Here is an 11511-nt window from a genome sequence, read left to right as displayed (position 1 = left end):
GATTGCGAAATTGCTCCAAATAAAATCGAATCTCAGAGTCAGGCGCGCACACCGGCTTCACTGAAACGCGGACTGTAGCTCTCTCTCTCTCTCTCTCTCTCTCTCTCTCTCTCTCTCTCTCTCTCTCTCTCTCGGCTGGTGGGATGATGGTGGCAGGAGGGGAGGGGTGGGGGCGGTGACACAAAATGCAGCCCTGAGCAAGCAAACAAATCATTATGAGCTTGTGGCTTCGTCACAAGAGCAGCTAACATGCGGCTCACCGGGCGCTGTCCCCGACACAGACCACGCCCACTGCCCTCAGCGCTCCCCGCCGCCTCTCAGGAGCACGCGCTGCTATCACGTGACAACCAATTAGATGGGACTCGTCGGGCCAAGCTCCTCCCCCCTGTGACTCGCAGTGGGCGCGGGGAGCGAGGGTGGCAGGTGACGGGGGACACAAATGGAGCTCTCCGCCGCTCCTGAGTGCACACAGCCTGGTGTTGCGTGGACTTGAGCTGTGTGTCACCTAGCGCGACATGTGAGTCCGGTCGCTGCTGTGCGCGCTCTCTGCCACTTTGCTGCTGTCGTCCTTCTTCTTGCTGCTGCCCTTTTGTACTCGTCGGACCCTTTCTTTCGGACCTTACACCACACTTGTTGTCACAAAGACCGACCAGTGAAGGTGGAAGTAAACTGACGAAAACTGTGGTTCCTGTTCCTGATTGCGAGGGTATAAGCAACCAGGATATCTTCCCAGCTGACTGTTCACATGGACGGACCCTTGCAACTGGCAGGTCCTCTGAGGTGAGAATTATCATAATATTGTCAAACGATGCTGATAACGCCACTGTCACCAACACAGCGGAATGGTGTGGGACTGATTCTATCTAGCAAATGAATAGTTTATTTTATTTTTGAGTACAGTGAAGGTTTGTTGACCGTCATTTTACAAGGCAACATTTTACTCATTGACTATGACATTTATCAGATATTAGAATTGATGAAGTAAAGCTAAGGAGGTCCTTCGTTTGCAGTGTTAAAAATGTTAGAGAACTTTCAATAGTAGTGATCCTGAATCTGTTCATATGCACATGAGTTTAGGTGCATGCTTGGTTACTTGTCTCAGTGGTTATCGTAAATATGCACCTTACAATACAGTGTTCTTCAGCATTATTCACATTTTTAAAAAGCATTTTCAGTTATAGAAGTGTTATAATATGTAGTTGTGCATCTTTGATAATACAAATTGACATATAGTCAAGTGTGTTTGTTTGCACGTAAGATTTGACGACTGAACATTTCTTGTTCATTTTGATTTTTCAAACTGTTAGCAGTCTCATTTATAGGGCTTTGTTTGTTTTGTTTTGTTTTTGTTTTGTTTTCTTTCTTTACAATGTTTGTTAGTTTGTTTGTTTGTCTGTAGGGCCACATATTTTAGATTGCATAAAAGTCTCAAACCTTCCATGTTGTTGTTTTGTAGTCTTCATTTTGTCCTTTTTGTGATGTAGCAGAAAGTTCTTGAGAACAATGAGTAAGGTCATGAATAAACTACGTGGCAAACGTTTTGCAAGGGACTGTCTTCATTAACAAATAATTATTAACTATCTAGTCTGAAAATGTAAATACAAATTATGTATACACATTACCAGGTTTTATACTCCCATATCTATATTAGGATATCTTAAAGCTGGTTCACGGCGTGGTCTTCTTGAGTAACGAGGAGGAATTCTGACAAATACCATCAGCCCTGTGTGCACAATTATAAACATTATTTAAGAAGAAGAAGAAGAAGAAGAAGAAGAAGAAGAAGAAGAAGAAGAAGAAGAAGGAGTAGTAGTGAACGATAAACTCCTTAACGCAATGACCATCATCAGAGGCTCGTACAGGCTTGTGCATGCAGTATACAAGCACCCTTCAACTTGCGTACGTACCAACAAACAACAGTCTGTCTGCATGGTTGCTTTACAGAGTGGGATTTTATTTAAACGAACTTCATATGTTGGCACTAATGTCAGTTAAAAAAAATGATAAACGTCCACCTTGCACATAAAGCCGACAGGATGAATTTTTTTTTTTATTGTTTGTGTATTGTCCAAGTGGACGGGTGCTCTCTCACCCATTGTAAAAGCCCGGCGAGATGTAAAAAAGCACCACGACCGGCATCCACGAGCCTGCAGGAGGAAAGAAAGAGGTGAAGCAGTGTTAACCCGTGATTTGTAAAAATGTAAAAACTTTTTACAAATTACGTCGAACCTAAAACCGCGATTTGTAAAAATGTAAAAATGTAAAAAATATTGCATTCCACAAAGTAAGACATGCATTTTATTATTATTAATATTTGTTGTTTAGAGCCTCTATGCTGGGTGGTGAGGGGTGGTTTGGGCCGGACAGGTAAAATATGTCGATGTTTAGCATAACAAAGAAAGAGAAAAACATTCTAATAGATCTCTTAACTTTGGGGTAGCGCGACTCTGTTGCTGCTAGCTTTCCACTGCCGAGAGGAAGCGACCCGAATTTCCCAACGATAGGACAATAAAGTCATGAACAAAATAATGAAAAATTCTAAACGCACTTGCCTCGGAAGCGAGAGGTTGCGAATTCGACCCTGGGTCAGGGCGTTAACAATTTTCTCCCCCCTTTCCTAACCTAGGTGGTGGGTTCAAGTGCTAGTCTTTCGGATGAGACGAAAAACCGAGGTCCCTTCGTCTACACTACATTGGGGTGTGCACGTTAAAGATCCCACGATTGACAAAAGGGTCTTTCCTGGCAAAATTGTATAGGCATAGATACAAATGTCCACCAAATACCCGTGTGATTTGGAATAATAGGCCGTGAAAAGTAAATATTCGCCTTAATTGGCTTGAGATTTACTGGCCGATGTGAATGCGTGATATATTGAGTAAACGATTCCATCTCACACGGCAGAAATTAATATGTAAAGCGCTTAGAGAACGTCAAGCGCTATATAAATCGCCCCATACATACAATAGATCCCTTGACTTTGGGGTAACTGCTAGTTTTCCACTGTGAGGAAGCGACCCGAATTTCCCAGCGATGGGACAATCAAGTAATGAAGAAAACAAAAAAAGAAAACAAGTCGCGTAAGGCGAAAATACAATATTTAGTCAAGTAGCTGTCGAACTCACAGAATGAAACTGAACGCAATGCAACGCAGCAAGACCGTATACTCGTGGTCCACCGCTCACGGCATTGGCAGTGAAATTGACAAGAAGAGCGGGGTAGTGGTTACGCTATGCTGCATAGCACGCTTTTCTGTACCTCTCTTCGTTTTAACTTTCTGAGCGTGTTTTTAATCCAAACATATCATATCTATATATTTTTGGAATCAGGAACCGACAAGGAATAAGATGAAAGTGTTTTTAAATTGATTTCGAAAAAAAAATTTTGATAATAATTTTTATATATTTAATTTTCAGAGCTTGTTTTTAATCCGAATATAACATATTTATATGTTTTTGGAATCAGCAAATGGTGGAGAATACGGTAAACGTAAATTTGGATCGTTTTATAAATTTTTATTTTTTTTTACAATTTTCCGATTTTTAATGACCAAAGTCATTAATTAATTTTTAAGCCACCAAGCTGAAATGCAATACCGAACCCCGGGCTTCGTCGAAGAGTACTTGACCAAAATTTCAACCAATTTGGTTGAAAAATGAGGGCGTGACAGTGCCGCCTCAACTTTCACGAAAAGCCAGATATGACGTCATCAAAGACATTTATCAAAAAAATGAAAAAAACGTTCGGGGATTTCATACCCAGGAACTCTCATGTCAAATTTCATAAAGATCGGTCCAGTAGTTTAGTCTGAATCGCTCTACACACACACACACACACACAGACACACACACGCACACACGCACATACACCACGACCCTCGTTTCGATTCCCCCTCGATGTTAAAATATTTAGTCAAAACTTGACTAAATATAAAAACGATCCCTTGACTTTGGCAGGCATGGGAATTGTCCGCAAAATCGCGGATTTCCGCAAAAAGGAAATTACGTTTCAGCGAAAATAAAAAATTGTCCGCGCAAAGAAAAGGTAAATTAAATTATATGTATACTATTGTCTCTCTATCCATTATTTGCTTACACAAGAACTATCAAAATATTGGTCTAAAATGCTAAAATTCGTTTTCCTTCCGGGAGGCTTCGCCCCCCCTGGTCCCCCCAACGGGGCTTTGCCCCTGTACCCCGCCGGGGCCTAGGCGGCCCCTGGAACTTGGCATATTTTCAGAGTTTTTTTCTATTTGGTAATTCCCATGCCTGCTTTGGAGATGACAATAAAATATCGGTTAACAAGCAGGCATCCACGAGCCTGCAGGAGGAAAGAAAGAGGTGAAGCAGGCAATCACGCCAGGAATATCAGGACCGTCACAACTTGAGACAAAAAGGCATGAACGTGTCCACCTGCATCAAACCGTGACAGCGCACTTTTTCTCTTACAAAATGAGTTTTTAATGTCATAAAGGATGCCGAGTAACATTTAAAATTAGGTTCACTTTATCTTTCCTACTTTTGAAATGTCAAGCTTCTGACTGCACAGGGAGAATCTTCATGATAATTCAAATCAGAACGTACGGGACTGTATACATGGATACAGAGTTGTACGCTTCCTCTTCTTCTTCATCGTTCATGGGCTGAAACTCCCACGTTCACTCATGTTTTTGCACGAGTGTGTTTTTACGTGTATGATCGTTTTTACCCCCCCCCCCCCATTCAGGCAGCCAAAAGCCCCTTTCGGGGGATAATTGTATACGCTTAATGACATGATAAGCTTTCGTGATTTCGCGTGCACACACACAGACACACAGACACAGACACACAGACACACACACACACATACACACACATACACTCTGTCTCTGTCTGTCTCTGTCTGTCTCTGTCTGTCTCTGTCTGTCTCTGTCTGTCTCTGTCTGTCTCTGTCTCTAATAAAGTAATGAAAAAAATTATTGTAACAAAATAATAGATCCCTTGACTTTGGGGTAACGCGACTCTGTTGCTGCTAGCTTTCCACTGGGAGGAAGCGACCCGAATTTCCCAACGATAGGACAATAAAGTCATGAACAAAATAATGAAAAATTCTCTGTCTGTCTCTGTCTCTGTCTCTCTCTGTCTGTCTGTCTGTCTGTCTGTCTGTCTGTCTCTCTCTCTCTCTCTCTCTCTCTCTCTCTCTCTCTCTCTCTCTCTCTCTCTCTCTCTCTCTCTAGCGAACACACTCTCTGTCCTTTTTTCTCTCTCTCTTTCTGTTTATCCGGGTAATGGCACAAAATGACTTCGCTAACTTGCTAACGGGCGAAATTGCGAGGCTGGGGCGAAGAGGTAAAAAGATTGGGGAGAAGTTGATGAAATATATATATATATATATACGACTTGTGTCTGTCTGTATGTGTGTGTGTGTGTGTGTGTGTGTGTGTGTGTGTGTGTGTGTGTGTGTGTGTGTGTGTGTGTGTGTGTGTTCGCGATGCACGGCCAAAGTTCTCGATGGATCTGCTTCAAATTTGGTGGGCATATTCAGGTGGACCCCGGACACAACCTGGTCGATGAGAATTTTCAACACGTGCTCTCAGCGCGCAGCGCTGAACCGATTTTGGTTTTTCTGTTCATCTTCCCAGATCCATTCCCAGTAACTCTTCCTTATCTTCTCCAGTGTTTTGCGTTTATCTCCCTTCCTTCGTGTGGCGTCAATCCATATTCCCGTTACTATTTTTAGAAGGTCACTGTCCACAACGCTCTCATCCTGGCGAAGCCGGATATTCCCGTTACTATTTTTAGAAGGTCACTGTCCACAACGCTTTCATCCCGGCGAAGCCGGGTATTCCTCTACTTCTTCCCGGCGAAGCCTGAAGCAATGTAATTTCAGAGAGCCCTTCAGCGTTTAAATGGTGCTGCCTAATGTTTCTTTGATATTGAAAAAAACATTGGTGACACGAGTAGACAAAAAAAATGTTGTGCTGAAAAAGGCCACACAACTGTTGTTATTTTGTACCAAAGGCATCATTACATGTATGAATTTGCATACCAAATTTCACGCCGTTTTGACACGTGTCTTCCCAAAACAGCCAAACTTGTTTAACTTCTGTGCATCCCCGATTATTTTTATTCATTAAAGCTGTGGTCTATTTATGACTTTCCGGGGCTACGAGGTTGAAAAATAGGGATACAATCATGTACAGGAAAAGCTACCCGAAACCCCACCTATACGGCGTGTATGACCTTGAGAGCTTCAGTCAACGCTTGAATTTTGCAGGGATAACATCCGGTTTGCTCTCTCAAGACTGATCATATTTTATCTTCAAGGGAGATCAAGGGGAAAAAATAAACGCCCAGGCGAAGATTCCAACTCTCGACCTCGAGACTTCGTGTCTCATGTCCTAACCACTAGGCTACTGCGCCAATTGAGAAAAGGAGGAAAAACATTGACATGAATTCATGTTATGTTATTCTTGAAGCAGCATGATTTATATCTCTATCCGCCCATTGTTCAGAAGTGAATACATGTATAACTCTTTCTTAGATGTCTGGTTTCAACTGCACAGAGCTTTGGAGAGATTCAAATACCGTTCTTGTCATTTTCTTGCATGTTGTAAATAGAGATATCGCAGCTATTTGCATGGCGCGAATGTCGTGTAGCATGACGATGTAAACATGTACTGCGATTCCGTAAAACATGTTTGCAAATAAAGGTAAACCTTAATGTCAATTTTTACGTTTTTGCAACGCACGAATGGTCATTCAAGCGTAGAATGATATAAAATTATCCATTTTATTTTATCTTTGACAACACTGGCGAAGTGGCCTAGCGGTTAAGACATCGGCCCCGACATTTCGAGGCCCCGAGGCCTTGAGTTCGAATCCCTGCCAAATCGTTTCTTTTTATTATGCTCAGCTCTGCGAGAGCAAACCGGATGTTACCACTGCAAAATTCAAGCGTTGACTGAAGCTCTCAAGGTCATACACGCCGTATAGGTGGGGTTTCGGGTAGTGTTTGCTGTACAGAAATCTGTACATGATTTTGTCCCTATTTTTCAACCTCGTAGCCCCGGAAAGCCATAAATAGACCACAGCTTTAATCTTCTTTAAAATCTGTACTGTGGAGTGACTTTTTTTCGATTTGTCCGCGTGTGACGTCACGCATATCAGACGTATTTGATTACATTATCCCTCTTTCTGTTTCCCCAGCGTTGTAATGTAGACATTTCTACTCGGGCGACGGAGGTTTATATGCCTACAAATCACTAAATGCACGTGCAAACTGTGCGCCGTTCCCGTGAAAAAATTACTCAAATCAACGTACAATCCACAGTGAAATGACCTCCGTGAACTGTATTCGTGCAAGGCAATATTGCGTCTGATACCACACCCTGTGACACAAAATTCAAAAGTATGTTATATCTTTTGCCGTTAAATATGTATACCTTCGTCTTCAAAATGAAACTTGAAAAATGTCTTGAGCATTATAACATCAGTGCACGTAGCTAGGCAAACGAAAATATATCATCATCATCAAGTAAGGCAGTGGGCCAAACGTATCTGTTAAACTCTATTTATGTTTTGCAAAAGACCTTGCTCGCGTTAAATTCCTGCTTCGATCATTGTCCCCTACTTAGTTTTTTAATTATACTTATTGTGTATGCCCCCTCTAAATATGTGCGTTTGCACTACCTCAGTTTGATTGCTACCATGCATGTACGTAGAGGTTACATGCCGAGTCTCAGTGATTATTAAAAATAATGGTCGAAGTTAGCGGATCATGAAAAATGCGAGCTTTATGTACCTCTTTATTCCTCCTTTCTTTTGTTTTTAAAAGAAAAAGGGTGTTTTTGTGCTAAAGTTTGATCGAATCCTATTCACTCAACTAGTCTACCTGCGAAGGCCATTGATTAATGCGCGGTTGTGTAGTTCCGTGAAAATCATTCAATTCTGTTAACACTTCATGTCAGTTTCCCTTTTTTTTTCTACTAAAATTAAGTACACAGTTATGTTGGTATTCTGCTGTGGCGGTAAAGGCAGATAGTGTATGTTCAGTTGTATTGATATCGCTAAGGAAATTCGTTTCGTCAAATTTAGTAGCAGACGAACTTTTGCACCCGTGTTCCAAACTTAAATACTGTATGAAGTTCGGTTTTCGGGGGCAAAATCGTGTATGAAACCGCTTTATGTTCTTTAAATTGTTATGTTATATGAAGTCTTATATCGCGCGCGTATCTCCAGACTCGGACTCAAGGCGCAGGGATCTATTTATGCCGTGTGAGATGGAATTTTTTACACAATACATCACGTATTCACATCGACCAGCAGATCGCAGCCATTTCGGCGCATATCCTACTTTTCACGGCCTATTATTCCAAGTCACACGGGTATTTTGGTGGACATTTTTGATCTATGCCTATACAATTTTGCCAGGAAAGACCCTTTTGTCAATCGTGGGATCTTTAACGTGCACACCCCAATGTAGTGTAGACGAAGGGACCTCGGTTTTTCGTCTCATCCGAAAGACTAGCACTTGAACCCACCACCTAGGTTAGGAAAGGGGGGAGAAAATTGCTTACGCACTGACCCAGGGTCGAACTCGCAACCTCTCGCTTCCGAGCGCAAGTGCGTTACCACTCGGCCACCCAGTAAATTGATGGGATGTGTGCATTTGGTTGCGTGTGATCTGTTTATAAAAATGAAATATTGTTGAAAACTGGCCGTCGGATTGCGGTCTTTTGTCGAAGCACAGGCGGAAGGTATCGTCCACTGGACGACTACTATCACAGAAAGACTACAAGGTACGTCACTCACCTTCGAGTCTTCTGTGTTCTTGGAGTCGCTTCCTGGGGAAAAATATTGTTCAAGACGGTTTGCCTCTTCCTACAGTCTGTGTAAGGTAAAATAAATACAGTTGAATGATTGTTTGAACTATATGCACCTTTAGTTTTCAGCTTCCGTTCGCTGCAGGTTGTTTTTAACCATCATTTGGACGAATCTTCGTTTGCGAGCCGCTACTAGGGAGATTTAAAGGACAGCACGTTTCGTTTTGCAGCTCGTTTCGTTTGGTGAATGAGTCACCCCGCGAAACGGAACGTGCAACGAGACGGCATAGGCCGCAGACAAGATTTAGATGTATTCACGTTTCGTTTCGGAATGAAGGAAGGGCGATAAATCTTCAAGTGAAATTATCACGTCTGTCCTCGATCAGAATGGAAAAAAAAACCCTAGGAGGTGGTCCAGAATCGGGCATACTTTGATTATTTTCAGTCCAAATAAATCACACAGACTTTGTTTATACAAAATCACATACGAAGCCAGAATAAAAATTCGATGCGATGACCTACTTCTGCTTCGCCATTTGCTTTCTCACCATGAAGTTGGATAAATGTACCAGGATCAGCACCCTTCAAAATATTTCAGTTCACAACAGTTGTCTACCTCCAATGAACACATTCTCAGCGCTGAAAGACTGTGAAAGGGTTGATGAATCTAGCAATGCATAAAATGGCCAACAAATAAAACTGTTAATGTGCAAAAATACTCACAAAAGTTGACGAAATATTGTTCGTTTTTTGGGGGTGGAAAACGTGACTGCGTTTTGACGTTCCACGTTCCGTTTCAGTTGACCTTCACCTTTCCAGCGAGAGACCCCCGAAATGATGACGTTTACCACAACTTCAAAACGAAACGTCCCGACGTTTCGTTTTTTAAATCTCCTTAATATCCACACGGCGTCTAATTATGCATCCGCACCGAATATGCATACCAGCGGTCATTGGTCTAAAACATATGTAAATATTGTGCGGCAAAGGGAAACTACCCACGGGAGTTTTCACTTTCAGTATTAGTGAAGAACCGTTTGCCACTTCATTCAAAATGAGGAAAACGTTTCAGTCGACCAATGAAAATAATCATCGAATATCCTGTTATTAACCAATGAGCGCTGGTATGCGTATTCGGTGCGGATGCATAATTAGACGCCGTGTGGATATTAGCGGCTCGCAAACGAAGATTCGTCCAAATGATGGTTAAAAACAACCTGCAGCGAACGGAAGCTGAAAACTAAAGGTGCATATAGTTCAAACAATCATTCAACTGTATTTATTTTACCTTACACAGACTGTAGGAAGAGGCAAACCGTCTTGAACAATATTTTTCCCCAGGAAGCGACTCCAAGAACACAGAAGACTCGAAGGTGAGTGACGTACCTTGTAGTCTTTCTGTGATAGTAGTCGTCCAGTGGACGATACCTTCCGCCTGTGGTCGAAGCAACCGAGTACAGACATTTGAAAGGGGAACTACTCTTGACGCTAGACAAAGTATGAGAGTTACTTCCCTTGGGAGTTCGCCTGCACTGATCACAGGCGGAAGGTATCGTCTTTATATGAAAGTAGTGGTCCAGTGAACGATACCTTCCGCCTGTGCACTGATCAGAGATCTGAAGCGAGTATCTCGGCACTGATCGTTAGATTTTGATTCAGAAAACAACCGAACTCATGGATTTTATATGGAGATTCGTGTGTTCAATCCTGTAGTTGCTAGTTTAAATGCAGTATGTTTGTATTGTTTGCTCCAGAGATGTATATTTCGTACATTAGAGCGTTCGGAACTTTTCAATCGCAAAAGTAGTTCCCACAAAGTTTAGCTTATGGCATTCCATTTGTCAAATAATTATTTGGATACTTTTTCATGTTTTTTTCACCAGTTTTAGCTAAATAATCATTATTTAGAAGCTCATGTGCTAAATAAGTAATTGTTTATAAACAATGTAAAACAATTCTAAATATTTTTTTCTTTACGTAAACCATTCATTATTTACCTAAACAATTCATTGTTTACGTACATAATTCATTGTTTACGTAAATAATGATTTATTTAGAAACATTGCTGATTGTTTACAAACAATGTAAAATACGTCTAAATAATATATTGTTTACGTAAACAATATATTATTTAGACTTATATTACATTGTTTATAAACAATCAGCAATGTTGCTAAATAAATCATTATTTACGTAAACAATGAATTATTTACGTAAACAATGAATTGTTTAGCCAACACATTTTCCATTATTTAGGGGTTTCTAGGATTCGCTTCTGAACTAAGTTTTATGTCTTTCAGTGATTACTATAATTGAATACAAGGTCTCTCCACACACTCTTATCTTAAAATAGCTGTTGTTTGGATATTATTTTGCTTATTTTACAAGCCGAAATTGCTGTTATAAACAAATTTACGAACATTTTCTGATAAATAATGTTCGGAGATACCTTGTATTGAATTATAGTATATACACACACACAAAAAATGAAGCTTAGAAGTCAATTCTTGATTCCCCTAAATAATGAAAACTGATTTCCCTAAACAATGAATTGTTTAGGGAAAGCAGTTTTCATTATTTAGCGAATCTGCTAAATAATGCATTATATAGGTAAACAATGATTTATTTAGCAACTGCTCACTTTATCCACCCAAAAAATATTATTTTGTGAAATAAGTGATTATTTGTGTAAACAATACATTATTTACGTA

The 11511-nt window shown here is 40.8% G+C and overlaps 1 protein-coding gene across 1 annotated transcript in view; it reads left to right on the top strand.

Annotated features, from left to right (window-relative positions):
• The first annotated feature begins 427 nt into the window (after positions 1–427).
• The window catches only part of LOC138983668 (uncharacterized), a 20117-nt gene continuing 9033 nt past the window's right edge, over positions 428–11511 (top strand). Inside the window, exon 1 of the mRNA XM_070356950.1 lies at positions 428–780. Coding sequence (XP_070213051.1) covers positions 746–780 — 35 coding nt within the window. The 5' untranslated portion in view covers positions 428–745. The remainder of the gene's footprint in view (positions 781–11511) is intronic.

The sequence above is a fragment of the Littorina saxatilis genome, linkage group LG13 (genome assembly GCF_037325665.1).
Source record: "Littorina saxatilis isolate snail1 linkage group LG13, US_GU_Lsax_2.0, whole genome shotgun sequence".
Taxonomy (NCBI): domain Eukaryota; kingdom Metazoa; phylum Mollusca; class Gastropoda; order Littorinimorpha; family Littorinidae; genus Littorina; species Littorina saxatilis.
This window is presented reverse-complemented; position numbering and strand designations above follow the sequence as displayed.